The sequence below is a fragment of the Erithacus rubecula genome, assembly GCF_903797595.1.
Source record: "Erithacus rubecula genome assembly, chromosome: Z".
Classification (NCBI taxonomy): domain Eukaryota; kingdom Metazoa; phylum Chordata; class Aves; order Passeriformes; family Muscicapidae; genus Erithacus; species Erithacus rubecula.
In genome coordinates this window covers 13,198,980-13,224,687 of record NC_136661.1, presented here as the reverse complement: position 1 = coordinate 13,224,687, position 25,708 = coordinate 13,198,980, and the positions used below count along the sequence as shown (strand labels likewise).

Genomic DNA, 25,708 nt, shown 5'->3' with positions numbered 1-25,708 from the left:
GACAAGATTGAAGAGAATCTAGTATCTAACAAGTGTTTAAAGTTGTAAAATGTTCTGCAGGGAAGAAAACGAGCAATTCTGTTCTCTGTATTCACATAATAAGGGATTATTACAGGAAAAAATAAAGGTAGTTACAAGAAAATTCAATTTAAATATTAGGGGAAGTGTTAATAATAAAATATAAGGAGACAATTAAATAGTTTGGGAAGGCTGTAAAGTCTTCAAAGGTCTCCAAGAGAAGGTTCAGATCAATGATTTCTAAGAAAGGAAACCGAGACTGACTTGGAAAGGAGGTCTTAGGGCTCTGCTACTGGATTTACTGGGACTAAATAATAGAAAAGAGTTTGAAGATAATCAGACAAAAGCCATGTAAGAATGTAGGCTTTTAACATTCTGATATGTCTGCATGCTATTTTGAAGGCAAACATGAGCTCATGCAAAGCAACCTGAAAGCAAGTACAGCTGCAACACACATGACCTAGTACTGAGATGAAAAGCCCCACTTAAGTCCTGACACTATTTTTAGAGTTCTAAATGAAAAGAAATTATCTTTATCTAGGCACTTTTTGCTGAAGGAGAACAAGATGCCTTTTAATAGTTTGTAAACCAAGACAAATGAAACTTAGGAAAATATATCCGAAGTACTAAGGTTAAACTGCATTTGGCAAAAAAGAGAAATTTTGAAATCCTGTTTTTGTATGCATTTATTTGAAATTATGTGCAAAAAAAAAAAAAAAAAAGTGAGTGCCAATGTGATAAATGAGAAATGTGATGTGTGTAGAAACCTCTGCAATGCGTTAACGTGCATCTGTAGCGTTTCTTCTGTTCTTTGTGAGAACTGTGAAAGACACACACACACACAGATTTTTGATACACCTACATGAATTTTACTTTTTAAATACTCCTAGGCCAGACGAACACTTCAGCCTGCTGCACCATGTATTAAAAAAAGTATCCACTCAAGTTGGATTTTTTCCATGTAGTTCATTATCAGCACTCTTAGTTACACAAAATGTGACCCATTCTATGTGTGTTAATACACATATACTATGCACTCATTTCTCTTCTGTAAGTGTAATTTTAAATAAAAGGTATATTCTGAACTAAGAAGAACCTTTCAAAATAAATAGAAGACCTTTTACTTTGCAGTAAAGCTTGGAAGATGTTACATAGTTAAGGAGGATGTTTGCACCAGCTCAAATGCCAGTGATCCTTAGAGAGTCTTTGTTTGTGTGACTTGAACCTTGTCTTAAGTATAGCAAGTGCATGTATTCATCAGTCTTTTATCTGATTGTTGACCAGTCTGTCACCAAATGTTTTTTGCCCTGCTCCAGTCAACAGCTTCAAATGAAGCAGCTGTTCAACAGATAGCAAGACATCTTCTTCTGTAAGAGCAACTGAATATATATAGAGAGATAAATGTATCATTTGGATTAAAAAAATACAGCATAAAAAGTGATGCAAGGCATATATCACCTCATTTCAAGAAGGTATTTGGATAGATGAAGATATGGCTGTACCTAAAAAGAATGTCTGAGCTAGCTGCTTGCAAAATGTCTTTCAGTCCATCCTGGTTGATTTTAGATTTGAGGCTCTCACTGAACTCTTGCGAAATGAAATTCTTTGTGGAAGTGTCTTTTACATTTTTGAAGAATAAATTAATTAGAACAGCTTTGAAAGGTTTGAGTGATATAAAGAAATTTGTAACTGATTATAATTTTCTGAATGTGGTGCCTAATGTTGTAACAGCAAAGTGATACAAAGTAATTCTGAAAATTATCAGAGAACTAATTAACTTTAAAAAAAACCCTAATAGACAGGTTCACTATTTGATACATTCCATTTTTTAAATATCTAATAGAGTAAGTAGCAGCACTGACATGTGTGGGTTAGTAAAAACTAAGTTTAAGTTAAGTAAAATCTAAAGTTCTGCTTTAGTCAAAGCATTGGGATCATTCCATTTTTGTCAGGAATGAGACAGGTTGCTAGTATAAATTCTTAGCTTTTATGTAAGTGTCTCTTGCATGATCTTTTGGTTGGCTGTCTTAAGATTTGTTAATGGACCTGTAACAAAAATTCATTTTAATTGTGATACTGCAGGAAAATATTTAATGTTTACCTTAATTGTGATTTTTAAGCTGAGAATGGATCTAATTGTTAAAAACTGCATGTACACTAGAGCTCAGTCTGCTGTATGTAAACAGATTTCTTCTTGTCCTTGTCAAACTATATTTCAGACTGTTTACTTTTGTAAAAAGGTAAAAAATGCAATGAATGAAGACCTCTAGTTGTAAATAACAGATAGTAAGTAACCTCTCTGTGTGATTCATTGTCTTTGATTAAATCAGAAAAAAAGGTGGAAAAAGAAAAGGTAGAAATGGAGAAAATGCAGAAGTCTGTATGTTTCAACAAGGCAAACTGCTCTTCAGACATCCTGTGGTGAAAACCTCAAAGTTTCTTTAGTTAGTGAAAACTAAAAAAATCTGAATGTTAAGATAGTTGCAAAATCAGATGTTTGGACTCTGAAACTTTTGACACTGGTTTTTACTTATGTACTCCAGCATGCCTGTCAGTGAGTGCTGTGCACTTAGGCACTCTGAGGAGGCCTAACTGAAAAATATTTTCTTAATTTTTTTTCATGTAGCTAGCCCTATGGGGTAAAACAGAAGTAATTTGAAAGAAGAGTTGGAGGATCTTTGGAGAAAACATGAAAAAGGGGAAGACTTTGTAAGAAGGTAGAGAAGACCAGAGAGACAATCTGGACACAGCAAGACAGAAAAAGAGATAAGTAGAATATTTGTCTTGTTCTTATGGTTGACTTAATTTAGGTCCTGTTTCACGAGGAGGTTAATACAGGTCCATGAAAAATGATTGCACCAGTAGTGCTCATCCTTCCACAAGAAATAATTTAAGGGAGCAAGCCTGCAGGGGCATGTTGAGAAAAGAGTCTGTCATCTATAGTTTTATGTTAGCATTCATTATTGTTATGTGGCATTATATGTGTGTATGTTTATTTATTACTTAGGATAGCAATGACTTTTTCCCATGGACATATTATTAAAAAAATTGAGTTCTTTTATCTTTTGTCCGAATATTGGATGCATTATTTATTTGGTTGATTGGTCAGTTTAGTTTTATTTTATTCTGGTTTTGGTTGTTTTGTTGTTGTTGCTTCCTAGCTCTTTATCAAACTTGGAAATAAAACCAGCTGTTTTACCTTACTATTTAAAACATCTAGAAGCCATGCTATACAAGATCAGAGAATGTTTGTAAGTGTTAGTCTCTTCTACAGTGGTGAGAATTTTTTGCAGGGTCTCAAGAGAAAAGTGGTGTTTCAACAGGTGACCAAATTCTGTTTTCTGGTCTTTCTTTACAGAGCTGCAAAATCCCAAGTGACATAATGAGCAACCAAGAGGCTGGTGTTCTACGTTGCTGGAGATGCAGGAAATATATAGCAAAAGCTGTTTTTCTTGCAAAATGTAATGGGAAAGAATCATCCAAAGTACGTATAGCTTCTTTTGAGTGAGTTTGTAAGTTCTGTTACCATTTATTTTAAGTGAAGTATTAGGCTTAGCCTCACTTTGTAATTTATCTCATGTGGATATAAGTAGTAAGATAGAAACAGTTCTATAGGGAGTGGTGTAGGAAGTAATTTTAATGAGACTGAGTAGGCAGTGATGACCTTGATGTTCTGCAACATGCAGGCTGGTGTTCATGGGCACTTGACTAATAGCCTGTATAGAGCATTACATTTCTAATATAAAAATGGGGTTTGGTTTTGATGGTTTTATAGAAGTCATTTTTTTTGTTTTAATATCTTTTAATGAACAGCTCTTGTGTCTAAGATGTATTTTAAAGATTGATTCTAATTTTCACTGTGGTAGTTAACTATGTATAAGATATTCCTGCATGAGAAAATTCTACTCCTCATTTTTAAAATGTTGACCATAGTCTATGCACTTGCAATAATAAGCAGATGGGGCTCAGTTTCTTCATGCAGGATAAGCCAATTTTTTATTCACAATACTCATTTTATATAGTTTTCATATACCTCGTGTGCAGCTCTGATTGGCTGGTAGTATTTTTACCACCTAATTCAATGGTTAAAAGCTATTTTTGTGTGTATGTGGTAAGACTCAGGTGTTTACATTTTTCCTTTTTAGATTCTCATGGAAGAGATCTACTGTTTATACCAATGCAGAGTTATTTTCCTTTCCAGAGTAGGTAGTTGTGCTAACTGACTTTTCATTCCTCTGATTCTTTCTTATGCAAACTTACTAGCTACTGCTAGCTCAGCTAGAGTAGCAGGGCCTAAACCTTATTTTATAAGACCTTTTTTTTATAATATCTCTGTCTGTCTGCAACAGTGCACAAAAATAGTTCAGAAGATTAGTCTGCCCTGAGCAAGGTTATGGCCTGCTCAGTAAATTATGTTGTATTTATTAAAATAAACAGAAGGATAATTACAATAAAACCATGACAGAGTATTTCCTACTGTTTTATAATGGCAGCTACCAATCATAAGGAGCTAAGGTCATTCCAAATGTGCCAAAAAGCCTTACAGCCTCTTAAAACAAACTTAAAAAGCAAATAGAGAAAAAGATGGTCATGTTTTTTATTAAGGCGTTTTTAATGCAACAACATTTCTTTTTCACACTAGAGAGGAGCACAGCCAACATATGTAGAAACAAAATTACTTTATAAGGTCATGATAGCATTGTCAATAACCTCATTTTAATCACTCTGCTTACTGAACTTGAAGTTCTGGAATAATTTTCACACTTCATATTTAATGATTCTTTCGTGCGTGGTTTGAGGTGATTTTTAGGGGGGAATGTGGAAATTCCAACTCCTTCCATGGAAAAAATGTAGTGAAAAGAAAGAGGTATCTTTGTCCAAGCTCCCCATAGTGGAGCTTTCAGCTGTGAGTGGTGATCCCCCCATCATTGCACACAACTGAAGTAGCTTCTTCTCCAGTTATGTAGATATCAAATAAAAAGTGTAATTTAACACTATCTAAAGAGGTTGGGTGGCAAAGAAAGTACTGTGATAAAAGTAATATTTTCAGCATGTTTTCACAGATGAATTTTAGACCTTCAGACAAAGACATAGCTGAATTATGAATGAAAAAAATATAGAACAAATTTTAAAACAAATGTTGAAGTTACAAACATATTATAAACACTAATAATTGTATCCATATTGAGGTGCAGGTGGTCTTCACAGATAGGACAAAAGGCTCGCATAGACATGATAAATGGATCTATCTGTTTTCTGTCAATACTTGGAGAATTTTTAAAAGCTTCTATCTTCTGTATATAGCCCCACTTTTAATTTTCAGGAATGAAATTTTTATTCCAATAACTTTAATAACACAGGTGTTGGCAACTTTATATATTCATAAACTTCAACAACTGGTTTTAGGACTTAGAGTTTAAGGATTTATATCCTGATTTAGGATTTTAGAACTTCTTTATAATTTTAGCCATCCTTATAACTCTACTTTAGTTAAGTAATTTCTTTTAGTATCAATTAGTGTAGTGCTACAGATTTTTAGATTTTTCTTCTCTTCAGTTGATCACATTATTGCAGTAAAAACTCTAAAGTTTCTAATATTACCCAGTTACTCTATTAGTTATTCTAAAAAGAATTAGAAAATTAATTATACTTGTTGCATTTTTGCATTGCTGATCACAGTCTTCATGTAAACTATAACTTATATATTTCTGTCTTTACTGAAGAATTTTGCCAGCTGACAGTGATTCTAAAATCAGTTTCCAGTTATTCTTGGAAGACCTGACATTGCATACTTTCTGTTTTTTTAAACAAAACAAAACCACCTCCAAACACCACAGTTTTCCACAGTGGAGTTTGCCCAATGTTCTTAGATTCAGAAATAGAGAATTGCTGACAATATCTACCTGATTTTTAGCTTAAAGAAACGTATCATATTTGAGGTTTATAATTTGTTAATGCTTACAGATTTTGGGGAGCTGACTTCTGGCTATAATAAATTAAAAAAAGCTTATATAAATTTTTAGTATGAATGCAATTGTTTTATCAACAGATAACACAGTCTTCAGCTGCTGCTCAGAATTTTTGCAATGTATGGCATGTGAGCTTAGAAGCCATTCCAGAGTGGGTGAAGTCTGTCATTGAAGAGATAGGTTTTTTTCCTGGCATCTTTATTTTTTATTCAATGTAAAGTAATTAAGGGGGACAAATTTCAAGAACGCTTTTCTGGCAAGGTCTGTGTATGTTACAGAATGTTGTAATTGGGGGAATCCTTCACAGGAACTTCTGTCTTTAGCATTTACAGAGCTCTTTTCCTCTGTGAAATGTTGGTAGATTTTCTTTTGCTTTTAATATATGCAGAAGTACAAGAAAAGTGTTTCCCCATAGAAGTGGACTGGAGATTTGTTAAGAGATCAGTTTTTGAAATATGATGTGTTTTATACTTAAGCCGTTTATACTTAATGTGATGTTATGTCTCATATAAGCAGAAAGTAGATACCTTCCTGCAAATTCAAAGGTCCAATGGCAAACCAGTGTTACTGCTTTTAACTGCCTGTTTGAAATTACAAACCATCTCACAAGCTTCCTATGGTACTAACTGCTTCAGTTGGTATTTTCTTTAAGTTGTTTTAGATCTCGAAGTTAATATTGTGGCATAGATACTGATAGCCAGAAGCAGTGATTTTTGCCACACAGATGTTCTTTTATGAATCTTTGATTTTGATTAGTAAATGTTATTTGTATTCCTTTCTCCTTAGACTTTAGTGTAAAATTTTACTGTATTTTAAGTAATTTCTACCCTAAGCAAACCCATATTGAAAATTATGCACAGAGAGAAAAATACTGTTATGGCTATAGAACTAAGCATTCAAAAATTTAAATAAAAATTCATCCACCTTCTTTGTATTGCTCTATGTGTTTTTTTTTTTTTTGTTAAACATTAATTAAACTTTTTGAAATTAGTGATCTCTTCTACTTCAATGAACATAAAAGAATAGTTACATTCAGAAACACTAATCATGGAGGTGTGTTTGAAAATTACAGCTCATGAGTTATTTCCTCACTTTACGCTATCACCTAATCATGAATCTTTAATAATAAGGAGGCAGTTTTTTACAGGGATTTTTTTTGTCTCTTAAATTATTTCAGTATAATTGAATTCAATTCAGTAGTAATGTTATTCTTTTCACCTTTAGCTCCTAAATTATTCTTTTACACCTTTGGCTTCTGCATTTGAAAATCTGGAGTGTCCAACTGGGGACCAAGGAAATACAAAACCCATAGACTGCTTGACACATTTGCTTAAGGCTGCAGAGGAGCAGTTCTCCTCTGCTGAAGAAGGCAGACAATGGAATTCTCTGTGTACACCTTTGATATCTTTGTGTTCATTGTGTCATTTAATATCCTTGGAACTCTTGCCTCATTCAGTTTGTCTCCTCTGGCAAGGTCCTGTGTTTTTATGGATAAATGCAGGGGGGCGGGGGGTGTTAAACAATTCTGACTTATCTCCAGATCTTCCTGGGCTCTGAATAATTTTGTGATCATGTGTTATTTTCTCCTGTATGACTCCTGAATCAAAGGCTAAATCATTTTACATAAGCACATAGTCTATTTGCAGGCTGTAAAAACCCACTGCTTCCCAGCCGGTTCTTTTTTGCCATCTGTCCCTCTTCTTAACCAATCTCCTTGGATTTCATGTATATATTAGTGTATAAATAATCTTCAATAATTACAAATATGTAGCTAGTGCAGCTAGTGACCTTTATTGACCTGGATTTTCTTTTACCCATCACTTATTGCTTGTTTTGGTTCCTTTTTCTCACCATTTCCATTTTTTCCTCTTTATGCAGTCCATCACTAAATCTGTACCCTCAGCTCCCTTAGAGATTTTGCTGATTTTCCCCCTACCACCTCCTCCACTAGTAGGCTGTTACTTCTTTTACTGAGTCAGTGCTTCCACACTCCATTGCCAAACTAATGCTAAATCAGTCCCAGGCTGCTTGGTACTGCACCTCCTCTCCCAGTCTCCGTGCACATGGGACATAGAGATGTCCTTTTTCCTCCATTCTGCCTTGCATGTCTGTTTTCTCCAGGCTTCTAGCCTTCTTAATTTTCATGCATCACTTCATTTGAAGATTCAGGATGCTTTTCCATGCCAGAGAGACCCAATAAAATCGCTAGAAAATGCTTTTTCCTTAATTTTTGTGTGTAGCCCTTGTCATCAGGGAAATAGAGTGTGGGAGACTTGAATTTCTGAACCAGCTTAATTCTTCTTTGGGAATGTCCTGTGCACACATTGGTCAGCCTTATAAACTGGGAGGGATTTTGCATGTTTACAGAATTCTCAAGGATTTGAAAGCCTTTAGTTATATGTAAACTATTCTTATTTCTCCAAGTTAAAAACCTGAATAGGTTCTCATAGGTGCAGTGAAAGACACATCTTTGATATTTTGTGTCATCTGCCATGAGGCAGGAGTAAGTTTCTCAAATAAGTATTTCCAGAGATTCTAGCATTGTGTGTGAAAAATAACTTTTTCCACACAAGTTACTGAAGTTTTTTTCTGAAACTGCTAAATTTTCTGTAGCTTTCAATAGGACAAGCATCAGGTATGGACATATTTTTCCAAATCACCCTGAAGAACATTTGCAACTGAAAGCAATGCTTAAACTAGAAATGTTGGGAAGCTTATGTATTCATAGTTCTTTAGTGACTCAAGTGAGTAAAGTGTGACTGGAGTTGATAATGTTGTCTCTCATCTGGGCTTTAATCCTAAAAACACTTGCATAACTTTAGTCCTCAACAATGCTGCTGAAAGATTAATATAATTGCTGAAAATACTAATAGTTGTCTAAATATGCAGGAGGATTAATAGTTGTATTAATATCTAGGCGTTTATAGATGTTTGATATGTATTTCCTTTTGAAAAAGCATCTTCAGGGTTGAAAAGAAATTAATAGAATTGTAATTAATGAAAATAACTCCCCATGTATGTAGAGTATTAAGGATTTGTCATGGTATCTACACAGAGATTATGTTGTAATGCTATGCAGACGAAAATACAAATACTGTTTTAAACTTTTGTGGAGTAATCAAAGTGAAAAGCTATATTCTTTTTGTAAGAAATCTCCTTCCACTGTACTTAGTGTGCAGGAAATGTATCAGTACTCAGAACACACAGCTGAGAAGCTGTGCTTGCCAATTCCAGATTAACATGGGAAATCAAAAGCTCTGCTTTAAAGATCTAATGTTTTCATTTATATTGCAGCATTATTCTATCTGTGCACAAATTTTGAACATATTTCAAAGCACCTACTTTTTACAATGTGTGTTTTTGTTTTCTAAGAATTAGTTATCACTCCAGAAAATAGAGCTTTGAACATAACATTATTTATGGTGGATTTGCTTTCTGTTGTGAAGTGTCTTTTATTGTGTTTGAAAAACAAGAACAAAATCCTCCTACTAAAAGAGACAATAACTCCAGCATTTATTTTTTGCTCATTTATTTTCAGTGAATATATTGTATATTTCATTTTTTCTCATTTTGTCGATAGGCACAGTGGAAAATTGGAAAACTGCACTGTCCATTCTGTGAGGCCTGCTTAGGGGGCTTTAACTTTGTTTGCAACAAAGAATGTTCCTGTGGACAATTAGTAAATAGACATTTCTGCAAAACTTGGACTGAGCATCAGCCACCTTTCTCTGTTAAATTGTCAAAATCATCAGAAAAACATTTGCTTCTCAAAATTCAGTCTGGTTTTAACAAGGATACATGCCATGAAGTAGTAAATGCAACTTTAGAAATCAAAAATCATGGACTTTCCTACACAGCTGGAAGTAATAGTAGTGCTGGAAGATTAACAGAAGCACTTTGTCTAGAAGTCAGAACTCCCAGATATGAGATAGAAAGTAAAAAACTTCCCTTAAAGGCATCTTGCTATCCTATAACAGATGCATCCACTGTAAATCCTTTTCACAGAAGATCATGTAGCTTGGATTTAAATACCAGAGGAAGATTTGTTTTGTCACCTGTGTTATATGAAACTTGTAGCATGGAAACACTTTACCATGGCCAAAATGAAAATCCACCTGCTTATGTACTAGGGAACTTGCAATTAGAGTTCAATAGGCAAGATGGTCATTCTTTTCAGGATCTGTATAGTTCCAGTGCTGACATACTACAAAATCAATTTCAAGTTACTTCCATTACCAAATTACTACACAGAGAAACAGAAAATGAGTGTGATTTTGAAGTTACTGGACAATCTTCTGGGAGCATCATTGCTGATGGGTCACCATTTGTGGTTAATCTTTCCTCACCCAGAAGGGCTGTAGAAGACAAACAGTACATCACACATGGTGATCTTGTGCAGCCTATGAGTATCTCCTTCAACCAAAAACTGAATAAGAGAGAAACAAACAAATCAAAAAGCCTGAGGAGAAAACAAAGAAGGCGAGAGCAATGTCTACAGAAGCAAGTAAGTGTTTAAAATTAATTATGCTACTTTTTTGGTAAAGTTTGACTTGCTTTTAGAAATCATTCTGAATTTTTTTTTTTTTTATGTTGTCTTTTAATACTGGTTTGATGTGGAACTGTGTAGAGTCAGTTATCAGGCAAGCAAAGACTTATGACTCTTCCTACATTTAGTTTTTTGTAATTCCATCCTGTCAGGGTTTTTTTCTGTACCGAATCAAAACATGATGGGTTTTCATTTGCCATCTTACTTTTTTGTGATGTATAATAGATTTGAAGTGAGAAAACACACAATGAAATTTAATCAGTGGGAAAGAAAAACTAAACATTTGAATCTTCTAAATGAGAAACCCTACCATGTCAAAATTTTCTAATTTTAAAGTAATGTAAAGTAAAATGTAAAGTAAAATTTTGAGTTAACTCTACAGTTAAGAATATTTTAAATGCATTTATTATTTATTACAAGAAAAATATTTTTCTACTGCTATTTAAAGTATTAGTCTTTACTTTGTCTGTAAATCTAACACAAACTGTTGCATATTCTTACCACTTGTACAGTAGTGGTTTCTTTCTTTAAGCCATTTAAAGCACACCAGAATTAAAGGCCATAGGCAGTCGCAACTTTTGGTGGAAGGCTGGAAAGAAAAGCAAGTCATAAAATTACTAACACAGTTTTGGTTTGCTCTCAGATTTAGTAGAATGACTAAGATAAATATGCCTTTGAAAGAAATTTTCTCATCATGAATTTCCTGCACAAAATAACTGTGATAAGCACAGCAAACATACTAATTAATCAGAGAAGTAGTATCTAGTCAAGCAATTATTCCTGCTTTGGGTCGATTTCTCATTGTGAATTCAAGATGATAGATAGATAGATAGATAGATAGATAGATAGATAGATAGATAGATAGATAGATAGATAGATGGTTTTTCAATTATATGTGAGAACCAGCTTGAAAATGTAATGGTTGTGGGAAATACAACTCTTTTTGGTATGGTATGTGTATATTATTTCTTCTTTGGGAAGGATTTTTGTTTTGCTTTAAGACTTAAACTAGTATTGTGACCTTTTGAAAACTTATTCTTGTAAAATGCATCTCTAAAGCTGATGTCTGGATGTCTTAATATTGAATACTTGTTTTCTAATAAGTCTGTAAAGATCCTTAGCTGTCCAGATCCCTAAAAAGGCTTTAAAAATTCCAGATCTCATTGTTTTGGTATTTGGAATATGATGCACAAGCACAGTGTATATGAGCATTTTCATCTTCGTGTCATCTACAATCTCCCCACACTTAATCTTTAATCTTTGCATGTTACTTTCAGGAATAAAACATTGTACAGATTTTTGGAAGTTTTGATAGCTTAGAAAAAAAGATACTTTCAGACCTTTTTCTTGTTGAAACATGCTTAACCAATTCTTACATTATTTTAGTTATATTTGTTAAGATCTGATTATTGGGGAGATGTCTCTACCCAAATAAAGGTGCAAACAAGACTGTATGCTGAAGGCAATAGTATGGATTTCATTTAACAGTAAATAAGGGAGATAAAGATGGAAAGAAATAGAAAGAGGGAGGTAGGGAGTGAAAAAGAGTGAGAGACACAGATTAAGTAAAAAGGTATAACCACCCGTAGTTCCAGAGTAAAAGCTCTTCCCACACCATTTTTTTTCCAGTAAAAGATAAAGTAAACTTGGCAAAAAAATCAAACTAACAACACATAAAATGGTTTGACTAATATATGGTCTCCCAATAAGTTCAATTGCAATGAAAACAAACAAATCACAAGCATTTGAAAGCTGACAGTACAAGCAATTATGGTGGCAATTAAAAGTTTCATCGGTTCCATGCAGCTCAGTCTCATATGTTAGCAGGTTTCTATAAAAAGAAAAGTGAAAATTCAGCCTACTACAGGGGATTATTAGAAGGTGGAAAATCCAGCCAGTGTTGATTAAAAGGTCCTGTGTCTACAGCAAAGGTTAAAGGCCCTAAAGGAGAAGTCATTATCATATCTTTTTAGGTGACTTCTGTGGGCTTTCTCATGTAAATGCACTGGTTCACCCACTCTGAGCTGGTTCTTTTGATCTTCAGTTTGGGCAGGGGATGCTGGCATTCATAGAAAAAGAAAGCAACACAAGCTTTCCTGGCAGGTTATACCCCTTAGAGTTTTAACTTACATTTCATTAAGTATTTGGTGCACTCCTCTTGTTGCTTCTCTCATCTTTTCACAGGAGTTTCCTCCAATTAATTTAATGTCTAGAGGGAATAAAACTGCTTGTAAAAATTGAGAGGTGTCACCAGTTGTGAATTAGGGAGTGTTTAATGGCTTAACCTGGATTTCCTTTAGGGTTAAGATTAGCAGACTTCAGCTTCTCACCCAGGAGCCATGAACTAACCTTATCAGTTTGGCAGATAACACTGGCTCCATTTACTCCAGTGATTTTACCTCTTTGCCATCCTGGAAGTATGCCAAGATTTTCAGTATGCCAATGCATTAATATTAATAGATTTCAATCTTGCCTTATTTATGGCAAGGCTTTGATATCTTTGTAACTATGTAAGGCACCACTTCAGTAGCTGTTTGCTGATCCTAGCAATCACTTGTGGTTTCAATTTTAATAAAGCATCAACATGCTACTTCCTTGTCATCAGATGTCAGTGCAAATGTTAGCAGAACAACAGACTCATTTACTGTCTCCCAGCTCCTCTGTTGAACAAAAAAATGTCAAGTTACAAGTGTTTCAGAGAATGTTAGAGGTTCTACATCCTGCAGTTCTTCCCCTAAGATTCTCCCTCTTCCTCTTGCACATTCCAAAGCTCTGCCTGAAGCTTTTGGGCATCATCATGCTTGACAGCTAGCAATATCTCTACTTGCATTCTTTTTTCATGTTCCTGTTTTAGCTAAAAGTACAATTCTTTCACCAAATCTTTTAAAGATACCATTATTTCATCTTAAGATTTTTGAATAACCAGTAGCTCATTATGAGGAACCAGTAGCTCAGTTTTCTTGTGTCAACCCACGGTGGGGTAGAAGGGCAACTAATAAGTTTCTCTTGCAACAGGGAAGGATAACAAAATATTTTTTTTGCACTGGCCACCATGGACAGCTTTTCTTTTCAAAATTTCTCACAGGAGAAAACACATAACCTTCCTCAGATGAAATCTGTGGCTAAGTTTCCAACAGCTCCCAGGGAAGGAACCACACAACCCCCCCTAGAGGGAACTGTACTATTGTGAAAGGCAATTCAGATCAGAGAGCAGTGTCCTTCCAACTATGCCGAAATAATGTTAAGACCCCATTATTTGAGAGATGTCTCTACCCAGATTAAGGTGCAAATGAGAATGAGACCATATGCTGAAGGCAATAGTATGGATTTCATTTAAATGTAATGGGAGGTAGAGAGAGATAGAAAGAAATAGAAAAAGAGAGGAGATGAAAAAGAGTGAGACACACAGATTAGGTATCACCCCCCCCCACCCCCAGCCCCGTGGTTCCAGACATCATCCCACTCGTCTTCTTCTGATCTCAGTAGTGGGGGTCCAGGGTCACTCAAAACTTCTTCCTGTTTGTACATTTTAGCAAACAATCAGGGGATAGCAATCAGTCCTCATTGGGTACAGGGTTCTCCTCTTCTCTTGGTTAAATTATTCACTTGCATCCAGTGCTGATTAGTCCCATGCTCAGTCTTCCTCTTCTTTGGAGTCAGTGGGCCATGGCCCCCTCCTTCAGAGCTGGACTCATTCAACTGAGCTGTTTGTCAGCACAGTTGCTGGGTTGGCTTTCCTTGTGGATTCTTTGTGGTCATTATAGTGCTCTCCCAGCTTGTTTACCTCTTCCTAGTCTGAGATAATCAGAAAATAATACCACCTTTATGTTATCTCATGTTCCTGTCATGTGACTTAACTTACTGTCCAAATTTCCAGGAATTCAGAAAGGCATATCCAGCAGAGGCAAAGTGGGGGGCAGGAGAAAAGGGTGGTCACCAATGAGCAGTTGCCTTTTGGTACAATTTGCCATAAGGAGCAAACTCCTTTGGTGGTCTTAATAGTGCTTGAGGCAACTTTGGTATTTAAGTCTTTTACAACATTATATAGAAAATTACATACAGTTTATAAATACGCTCATTTTCAACAGTAAACATACTGATGAGTTTACAAAATACAAAATTTCGAAATTGGTATGTAAACTAAGTGATTGGTTTCAAGTAGTAAGTTTCAGTAGAAGATACTTTGGTTTGGATTGATTGTTTTATCCTTGGTGAGAGTTTGCAATTATGGCATGGAGTATTTAGATGGGTCTGCTACTTAGACTGTGTCAAGCTGCACATGTGGCTAGTGCAGCTGTGCTTCCCAGTGCTGAGGTATCTTCCCAGGAGAATGTTAATCTAGAAAGTCAGGAAATGTCCTCTGCCACACATTCCATTTTGCCGCTGATTGCCTCTCATGTTGGTCTGGTATCCTTTTTTTTTTTTGCAGGTTTTACTTTTCACCATTTTTTCCTCAGTATTCTTACAATCCTCATTGTTAAAATGTGGAATTTTGTCACTCCAGTACTTCCAATAGAAATCTGATCTATGGCACTTTTTAACCATTATTTCTAACATAACATATATGCTTAAGCAATCAATAAAACTTCACAAAGAAAAAATCATAAATCTCTGGCTGGATGGAGTGAAAGAGTTTTAATAAATGGCAGTGAGAAGTATATAATTTAGGTACTCTTAGAGTAAGAATTACTTCAGTGCAGCAGAACACTGATGTGAGGTAAATATTTTCAAAGATTTCTCAAAAGTGCTGAGCATATCGCTTTTATCTTTCATTAAAGCCTTTCTGGAGAGTAACAAAATGTGAAAGAACAAACCTGTTCAGACTTTGGAACTTCTTTGTAAATTCAAGGGCTGCTTTACCAAGTTTATTTTGTTATGGAATAACTATCTGTGAAAGATTTTCTTCTGCCTTGCAGGAAAGCAAAATGCAGCCATAGACATTGTGTGGCGACAGAAAGCACTTTGTTATTAAATTGTAATTAGGAGCGATTCTGTGAGCTCCTGACCTATACTGCCTCCAGAGGCTTGCACCTCTAGAACTGGTGCAGGCTCTGAGGTGTAGGTGCAGGGTTGAACTAGCTGTCTAACAGTAGAGGGACCCAAGCTTCCTCTGTCTGTTCTGCAAAGGACAGCTCTTCATGCCTGTGCAGGGGATGCTTGCATTTTGTGTGTGTGCACATCTGTGCTCATGGCGGATTTTTAGGCTTCTATTAGGGTATCATTATATTTTTAGCACATGTTAATTATTTGACTTGTTAGGATATGATAACAGCTGCTAAAGTGGAATTGCCAATATTAATAATGATTTTTGTTATGGTTGCTGCAGCTAAGCAGATGAAGTATTTCTTGTAAAAATTCCATTTTGTGTGTGTCTTATATGTTTACATTGGTTACTAATATGGAAGCATGTAATATTTTTCTGGAAGATCTCAGAAAAATACCATTTGTTACTTTTCCAGCTATATTGCCTTTTTTCTCACACTCATTTTATGTAGAGGAAGGCTCTGTAGCTTTCAAAACTGCTGTATCCTCTTGGAAAGTGTCCTGATTTGTAGGGAAAAATACCGGCAATTTTGTTTCATTTCTTAATGGCACTTCACTGATTCTTTTGTATCTTTCTGAAAACATCAGTGTTTTATCTGACAAAGATGACTAGTGGTAAGTTTCCAATAAGTCAGTTTTCATGCTCCCAGTGATAATGTGATGTCTGGATATGAGTGGATGAGATACAGTGTTGTTTATCTGCACTGTCAGGTACTGTTATCTTGCCCCACAGCTCTGAGTTTTCAAGTTCATACTGATATCTTCTAGCAAGTGACAGTCTTGTAGTGAAAGTGCTAGGCTTTCAAGGTTTAACTTGTGTACGAAGTTAGCTTCCTCTATGCAAGTCTCTTTTTCATGGACACATTAGTTTACAGTTCTTTTTCTTGCACTGTCATGTTTTCATTGAAATTGTAGATCCTTCGCGTATCTAGTTATGCATTTATGTACTTGGATTTCATTCACTCTGTGGTGATACTCATAACAAGATTTATTCTCATATTGCTTATGGATCTCTCAGCTGACTGCTGGGGGGCTAAAAACATTATTTAGTGTTGGCACCAAAGCAGAGGATGAGAAGGGAGTGAAATGAAATCACAGCTAGAGAAGGCAAACACTACTTATGAAGTTCTGATTAAGACCTCTAAGGGAAATACGAGGACCTGGAGAAATCACTTTAAGTAAGGACAGAGGAAATACAGAGAAAAAGGGGAAGCTCTTATGCTTAAAGTCTTTCCCTAAATGTAAAATTAAGTTCAAGTTTATGGCTTTTATTTACCCCAGAATCTATTTGTGGTCATTTTTTGTGTGTTTGGTAACTTTTGTATCTTTCCTGTCCGTTCACTGAGCTGCAGCTTCATGCTATATCCAAAGTACCTTATGTGGTGTCTTTCATGTACGTAAGATACAGTTACTGTGTTCTATTTGTTATGTTTAAAACTCTGCAGGGCCGATTGTGCATTTCTGTAACAGACTTCTGAGAAGTTTCTTATTGCTGTTTTAGCCTGCAGTGCCAACCCCAGTATGATCCCATGCATGTACTCCTCCATATCCTGTCTTAGGTCTCCATTTCTGAAGACCTCTGCTATTGTTAGCAGTCCTGCATTTTTTTACATCATTATATTAGCAATGTAACTATCTCTTTATACATGGAGTAATTGCTGTTAGTTGTTGTACCATAGAAAGACAAGAAAAGCAAAACAAATTAGTTGCAGACATCTGGTCAGTTAGAGAAATTGCTGTCACAACTAAATAAAGTAAAGCCAAGCATCAGGAGGGGCTGGGGGAGTCAGCCACAGCAAGCAGGGCTAGCCTCAGCCCTGATGCCTTTCAAGTTCAGTGCTCAGACAGTGCCTGATCTACAGCAGCAATGCAGCATTACAGGGCCATGAGGGTACGTGAAGAAATATCTTTTTTAACTTCCTGGAAAAGGAGGAGAGACATTTTGGGCATGGGTTGCTGCTGAGCCAGTTTCTCTTTGCTTTTGAAAGGGTTATAGCTATTGTTGCTACATGGTGAACCTTTGTTATTAGCAAATTCATTCTGTCACTGATTAAACTGGATTAAGATGTTTTAAAAAAGATAACTTTTGAGAAAGTATTAGGAATGATGAATTCATGCCCAAATGTGTGACATACCTTTGTAAAACTGCAGTTGTGATTTCTGTAGATGTTGTGTCTGATTAAACAGCATGCAAAAACTACTATTTTCTGAGGTGCGGCTGAATCTCCTGTTGTCAACATTTAAATGTCAACATTTTAGAGTTTTAATTACTTCTAGCTGCAGTCTTTTTATGCCTGTATTTGTGGTTACAGCTCTTGAGGGTATTTTTTGACCTGACATCTTCTATTGCTGACATATCTTCTACACAATTTGGTGTTAATAATAACTAGTGGAATAGATAGTTTTGCAAATTTGCAGAAAGAATATTTGCTTGCATTTGGTTATGAGTTGTGATGTAAACAATTTAACACTTGTGTTGAAAAGGAGGGAAAATTACTCAGGATGCTACTGGATAAAAACAGTATATCAGGATGGTCTGAGTGTATCAGTATGTACTTTAATATATTTTATTATGATCTTGAAGCTAGATTATATAGACTAGAATATAGTGTGGCTGCACTGTCATAGTAACTCTAGCGAAGGCCAAAACAGCTGGCTGTGACTTTATTCCTTCATTTAAATGAAATATATGGTATTAAGCTGCTTGTCTGTAAAATGCTTTTAGGATATATAGATAGTATAGAATGATCTCAGCAGAGTATAATTCCATGAGCTCTTACATATTATGTGCCCTACTTACTGTGCCAGGCCAGCATTGGTGTTGGTATGTTAAGAAGAGGCAATAGTGTTCACTAACACGCTTGTGTTTTTATTACATCCTTGGTAATGTGTAGTTTTTCTGAAGAGGGGCACAGAAGGTCTCCAGATGCAGCTACCTCTTCCTTAAGTAGTAATGTCCTCATACTGCTACAGCCCAAAGGATCAATGGGGTAATGTCCCATGCCACAAATAAGATCCTGATCCATCCTTTCAGGCATTGTATCTTGCTGAATGAAAACCATAAAATAAAGAAACAGCTCATTGAAATTAATTTCATATTTTGTTGCTGTCTGTCTGGAAAAAACACACCAAAACAGTGTATTTTTTCTATAGATAATCAGAGAATCTTTGTTGCTGATCCTATAGACTGTATTGGTTAGTATTCGAAGAAAATACTGATGATCTGCCTAGAACCATGGAAGTACTGTATGTTTGGTTTTTTTCTTTTGTAAGCCATAAAGTTTAGAAACTATTTTTTAAGTTTCTCTAGAGGCTCACAGACAACTTAGATCATAAGAATTTGTGAAATTTGCAGTCTCTAAGCTAAAAAAGACAATAACCTGTTCACAGAGGTAGGTTGCAATATTGTGCAGTTAGGTGAATCCCATAATTTCAGCAGGGATTCTTATTACATAGATAGAGTGAAGAGCACAGTAAATTGCTGTTATATAAGATGCTTTGTGGCAGATGAAAATCAAAGTTCAACAATGGTAGGAGCAATAATACAAGAGTGCTTTCATATTACGTGTTTTACTCTGTATAACCAGAAGAACAACGTCAAATACACAGTAAGGAGAGAATTTTAGATAGAATTTTACAAAAACACCCCCTGAATTTTGTGCTCCTAGTTCTTCCTTTCTACGAATTGTTACTGACTCATTCTCAGTGACTAAGAGTTTGAGTAGGTTTTGTATTTCTGATTAGTTTTCAGGGTATTAAGTTCTCAGAATACATATAACCGAGGTAAATTAAATGTGGCTTGTATGGAGATCTGAGTGCAGGACTTGGTTCTTCAATTATTTTTTTTTAGGTTTTTTTTTTAGGAAATAATTTCTCAACATCTGGGAGAATTAAATCTCTCTGCCATTTCACAGAATCAGAATTACAAAATGGTTTGGACTGGAAGTGTTTTTAAAGATAATCTTGTTTTCACACTCTGTCCCTCTGTCTTCTTTCCAGTAGACCATGTTGCTCAGATCACATCTAACCTGGTCTTGAACACTTCCAGGGGTGAGGAAACCACAGCTCTTTTTTCATGCTTTGTAGCCGTCAGTGTGTCTGTGAATGTTTTTTATCCACAACCTCCCATTAACTTTAATGGTATTCAACTCCAAAGTATTTTTTTCGCTCATGTCTGCTTCTGGGAGGCAATAGTGCTATCCAAAAATAATTTTTTTCTTTACGTTTCTTTCATTATGCAGGTGATCACTGAGCAAAAGTCATTGTACACATCCAAAAGACATCATGCTAATAGAACAGATTTCATAGAAACTGTTCTTGCAGTTGATAAACAATCAGTGATTCCATTAGGAAATTGCGAAGTTAAAGTAACAAATTAGTGAAAGGAATTTTTATACATAGTAATGCAAAATACTGAAGAGATGTTGTATGGTAACAGCTTTTCAGAATCAAGGAAATAATTCAGAGGTAAAGAATGATACCACCTACAATTACAGCTGAAGAAGCTGGCAGTCTTTCGGGCATAAGAATGTCTTATGTAACATACAAAAAACAAGTTTGCCCCAAAAGTTAAATTAAAAAGAAAGTTTTGTATGCCATGATGTAATACCTTTATGTCTTTGAAGCTGTGATATCATTTTTTAGAGCTAGCTGTTGCCAAGATTTTGAAAAACTGCTTTTTCTGATATCACACGATCTCTGATACTTTATATCAACACCTAAATTATTATGGTTACATTAGAAGGGAATTGTTTCTTTTATAAATTATTTAACTAAACATGCTTCACATTTAATACAATTTAGAATTCTGGGCGATGGAATGTGGAGGGGTTTGTTTATCTTTTAATTTGCTTTCATGAGTATATCTGCTTTATGCGAGAATGCTAGAAATTTGTCAGTTCCCCTTATTAGCAATTTGTAATAAAGCTTCTATTTAAAGTTATTTTACCTTTCATTTGAGCAATATGAGATAGGATGTATTGTTTCTAAAGGCTAGAGATTGGAGTGTGAGCAAGAAAACATTTGGATGTATTGAAAAATGAGATATTAAATATCATAAATAGCATATCAATAATATGATTTATTAATGATCTTACCTTTTTGAAAATGGTTTCACCAGTCTGATGAAACTTATTCCTTAGACAAGGTTTTCTCCCTGTAGTCTATATTAAAAAAATCCGAAACTTCCACAAAAGATTAATCAAATCTTAATATTTGTAGATCAAAAAGTTGAAGAGATCTTATTTTCTTATTTTGTATATCTCATTTTCTTTTGTCTACAGTGTGAGGAGAGATTGCACTACTTAGACTAATCAATTTTGTATGATTGGTAGAACTATGTACAACCAAATAAATATTTGACATTATGAATACTCAACTGAATAAATAATTTGATGCGTCTCCCAAATGTAATGTCATTATTTCTTTCATTTCTGTTTTATTCAATAGCTTTTAAAAACTATTTTGAGTTTTGTTTTGGTTTTAGACTTTTTTGCTAAAGTACACTTTTAATACAGTGTCTGAAGCAAATTGAAAATAATTAGCTAGCAGCTTGGGAACTAAAATGGGATTTTACCTAAGGGAAACTGAGAGGAAGCAAATGGTGAAAAAAGATGATTCTCACTTTCATCCATAAATGCAAAAAAAAATTAATTCATGTTTTGATAAAAGATTTGCAGAAAATAGAGAAATGAATGAACCAAAAAAAAAAAACCAACCCTACCAAACAAAAACAAACACATACACATGAAAAACATGTAAGAAACAAGAATTTTTGGGACTTTTTAAAAAGTAAAATTAGAAAATCAAAAATACATGTAATCTAGAATACCTCAGTTTCCATTTTCAGATTAAACTCAGTATGTCTCAGGAAGAGGAGAGCTAGAATTATAGTGCAACTCTGAAATGCTCTGTACTAGAAAAACAAAACTCCATCTGTCTGCTTATCCCACTGTTTTTCTTGTCATACTAGTTTTCAAGCTAAGCAATTTACAGATTAAGAAAATATGTAATGGAAATTATTTAATTAATAAGAAACAGAGCAAAGAACATTCATTAAAACGTCAAAAAGGTCAGACATGGTGAAGGAACTAAAATGCCTAAAATAGTGAAAAACACCCGGCAATGTGGAGTGCTACACTGAGTGGGCTCCCTGAATTGTAAAGAATAGATTACTCTGGAGCTTTCTGACTGTGTTCCAATTGGATGTAGCAAAATGTTTCTTAAAAAAAAGCAAAAAACAAACATGTATGGACAGAATGAAAAATTACACTTCTGATTCTTGGAAGAAGGTAAAAGCTGAGTGCCATTCATTCTTCTGGAAAAAGCTAAAAAACTGTGGGCTGAGCATTTGTATGGAAAAAAATTTACAATCTTCCTTTTTGTGTGTTTTCTCAATGTTTTCTGCCCCCTTTTTTCATTCCAGCCACAATTTATGATTTGGTAAGTGTCATTCAGATAACTGCTAATAGGAAATTTAGGAAATTAGGTACACATATTAGGAGACTCTTAAATGCTCTATGTGAAATGCTTTATAGGAGCTTTGTAATAGGGAAAGATAGAGGTCATAAGGCAAAAATGTGTAGAAACCAAGCCCCACTGCAGCCACCCAGTCAGCACTGGCACATCCTGAGGCAATATATCCTCCTGCATAGTACCTGTTTCTTCAGTCAGATGAATTTGCTTTTATTCCTCTACTCTGATGCATACAGAATATGTGGTTTAGAGATCTACTTGCTTGTATTATTGACAATATTGGAAAATAGGATTCTAGAATGGCAAAGAGAAAAGGGCAGCATTACATGTGGGCAATTGCATGTGATTTTTATAATTTGCATTTTTCTAGAAAAAAACATGAAGTGGGTTTGGTGCTCCATCTCACTTTCTGCAGGACACACAAGGTTGTAAAAAGTCATGTGAAGAGATTGTTTAAAGAGTAGATATGGACAGACCTGGTAATTCTTCTTGGCTGCATAATGGCACAGCTTGTACTGTTAAGTAGTGCTTCTTTTGAGGCAAGTCCAAATTCCAGACTGAATTGTGTATGCTAATTATGTTACAGCAAAGAGGAATACTGCTTTTGGTGAAGTTTGGGTTTATGCATTAGAAAAACTGCTGAAAGAGTTCTGCTAGGTGATCTATTCTTTCATCAGGGAACCACTAAACTGAAAGGCAGAACACCATTTTTGTAGTTATAGTGACAATCTGCTGCTGTTTCCATCTCCAGCACTGTACAACAGACTGATCTGGTTTCAAAATCTAAGCTATTTAAGGAGGATATAAGTAATGTATTAGAATTACTACTAGATTGTTCTTTCTGGACTGAAATCTGTTAATCTATGAAACCCATATTTAGAACAGTATTAACAGCTGTGAGAATGTCTTCTGGATTCCTTTTGTTCTAAAAGTAACCCAATCCCCTTTACCTTAAGTATAAATGTAACATTGACTAGTTCATGGAAACTGTTTTAATACATATGTGTGAGTATTATATATATTAGTATAATATATAATAAAAAGATAAGTAGCATGTAGTTGCTCAGCCAGAGTGCTAAAATGGGCTTACAGTAGTTCTCTGCATTTTCTCTAGATTGAATTTATGTAAAATTTGTTAGGGGCAGTGGCAGTGGATGTCTTGTTGTCTCTAGCAGAACATTATATGATTCTCTGTATCTCTTTATCTATCTTTACCAATATTTCATCAGTTACAGCTATAAAAATACATTCTTCTCTTGGTTATTTATCTGTCCTAAGTTTCTCTACCTAATATTCTACCTGTGTTCTTGGCAACAGTGTGTCTTTTTTGCCTTTTCATGTGTTATACATGACACCATATTAAAAGACTTAGGACCATTGCAGCTGCTTTTTTGAGTTCTCATGTGTTTTGTCATCTTATCTTCCATTTCTTATTTGGACTTTAAAATAAGTTGGAGTATTATTCCACTTGTTTTCCATCAATCTTTTGTAGTTTTTCTGATATGATTGTTCATATGCTGTGGGAACTGATGTGCTGTACTTTTGTATGCAGTGTGCTTTTTATCATTATTTATTGCATATAGCGTTCAATTGTTCAAGTAATTCTTCAGGAAAAACAGGTAGAAAATGGTATTTTGCACATAGTGGAAGAAAACAATTCTTATACCTCAAAATGGATACCATAAAAAACTTTCTCAGTGTTTTCCAGCCATAGACATGGTGTATGGAACATGAACGGTTACATTTTAGTAACCACATTTTAGGTATACAAACTCTGCGTCAAAACCCCTCAGCTAGTGAGCTATGGCCCAAACATAGCTTGCATCACTCCTTTGTGTCCCATTCTAGTTTGTAAGCAGTCCTTTAAGTGTGGAAAGGGAAGAGACCTGTCACAGACAGAGCTCATTGTAAGTTCATTAACAGAATGTGCCTCTAGAATCCAGGAGTAAGAGCCGGTAGCCTAAGAAAATTAACTCAGTTTTTTTTCTTTAGAATTTTTCTAAGGACACTACCTCCCTATTTTAGAGTAGAATGTTTATGTTTATAAAAATTTTGTGGTTAGTGTTAAATTTATTGATAAAAAAAGCAGTGCTTTGTTTAAATTTTGTTTCACCAAAACCTTATGCTGAAGTTCAAACTTCTTATCAATGCCAGTGGCTCACCTTTCCTTATTTTGAGCCTGTTGGTGCAAGATGCATCTTCCATGACACATTCTTTTGGAAGCTCACTAGGAGTTCAAGGTCCCTGCTGATTTACAGAGTAGTCCTTTTGACAATTTAGTAACCAAGCTAGGTTTTTGGCACAAGAAAGAAGAAAGAGTATGATATTGTAAAATGCTGCATCATGATCCCTTCTGTAGGGTTCCTACTAGTGATTTTTTTAGGCTGTCTGAACAACACCAGCCTGTCAGAATGGTGGACAGGCACAGGGTGTTTGTGACTGAACTAGAAATTTCCAGGAATTATGTTTTGCTTTTGTCAAGCATGAACATCGATGAAAGGTATATGAGTCACTGTCTCACTGATACGCTATTGCAATTTAGTTTTATGAATTACATTCTGGGAAGCTTGCACAGTTCTTTGTTCAAAATACAAGCACAATCAGAACCACATGGCAGTGCCAAAACATGCCAGTATCTGATTGCTTTTTTAGTTTAAATGGTAGTGTGGATAGGCAGCATTGGTGGTGGTTTCATGTTAAAGAGGATGAAAAGGAACACTCATACAATTCTGGCCAGAACTGTCTGCTTCTCTTGTCTCATATGACTCTTGTTGCCCTGATTCAGGGAGGATTAAAAGCTAAAACTAAATACTTCTCTATTGCTGTTTTTTACTACATCAGATCATATTTGGTTTACTAGTTTGCTGTAGCCAGCATAAGAATATAGTTCAAACTTTGTGATTGGAAGTAAACAAATGTTAGCTGGTAAATCAGCTGAGCTAGAAGATGAGAATATGGCTTATACTTTTGATTTCTGCTACTAATTTGTTCCATAGTCTAACAATCTTGATAGGAAATATTCTTGTGTTGAAGTCTTGATTGTTTGGAGTCATACTATTTCCTATCAGTAAATCATCTTCACTTGATGGATGTTTCTTATTATGGCTATAAAAATGTAATTATTCTCAGTGGAAGTGTATGAGACATTATCCAGAACTGATTTGCTGTGAACAAAATTAAGTTGAAGGCTGGAGTATAATCATCATGTATTGAAACCCTGACTTTACAATGTAAATATGAAACGGATCCAGTTTCTGTCCCTCTAAATTTTGAAGATAGACTTTTGTATCTGCTTTTGAGCTTTTCTAGCCTCACATATTTAATGTATTTAACAATGCATGCTTAAATCATGTAGCATATACAGTGATACATTGCTTTGCTGTGTGGTCTGGTAGTTCGTGGTTTGTGTCTGTAGCATTTTTATACTGCTATAGAAATGATAGGGAATACTGGGTGTAGGTGGTGTTGGGAAGGACTGCTTTTTCTGCAACACAATTTAGAACAATACCTAAAAATTTAAAAACTCTGGAAGTAAATTTGCTCCCATGTTATGTAACAAATCTTAAAATACTGGTAAGGTGGGGAGGAGGGACAGGGGGAGGGCTGGGATAGGGAGAATCAGTATTGTGAGAAGATACCTTGATTCTTATTTAATTAA

At 35.0% G+C, this 25,708-nt stretch overlaps 1 protein-coding gene across 3 annotated transcripts in view; it reads left to right on the top strand.

The window, feature by feature from the left end:
- The first annotated feature begins 3,377 nt into the window (after positions 1-3,377).
- Positions 3,378-25,708, top strand: part of RNF180 (ring finger protein 180) — a 60,888-nt gene continuing 38,557 nt past the window's right edge. For 2 of the 3 annotated variants that reach the window (XM_079329898.1, XM_079329897.1), the window contains exons 1-2: positions 3,378-3,502; positions 9,568-10,491. In XM_079329898.1, coding sequence (XP_079186024.1) covers positions 3,401-3,502; positions 9,568-10,491 — 1,026 coding nt within the window. In that variant the 5' untranslated portion in view covers positions 3,378-3,400. Of the gene's footprint in view, positions 3,503-6,067; positions 6,164-9,567; positions 10,492-25,708 lie in introns of all 3 variants that reach the window. The other variant, XM_079329899.1, reaches the window with a different exon arrangement.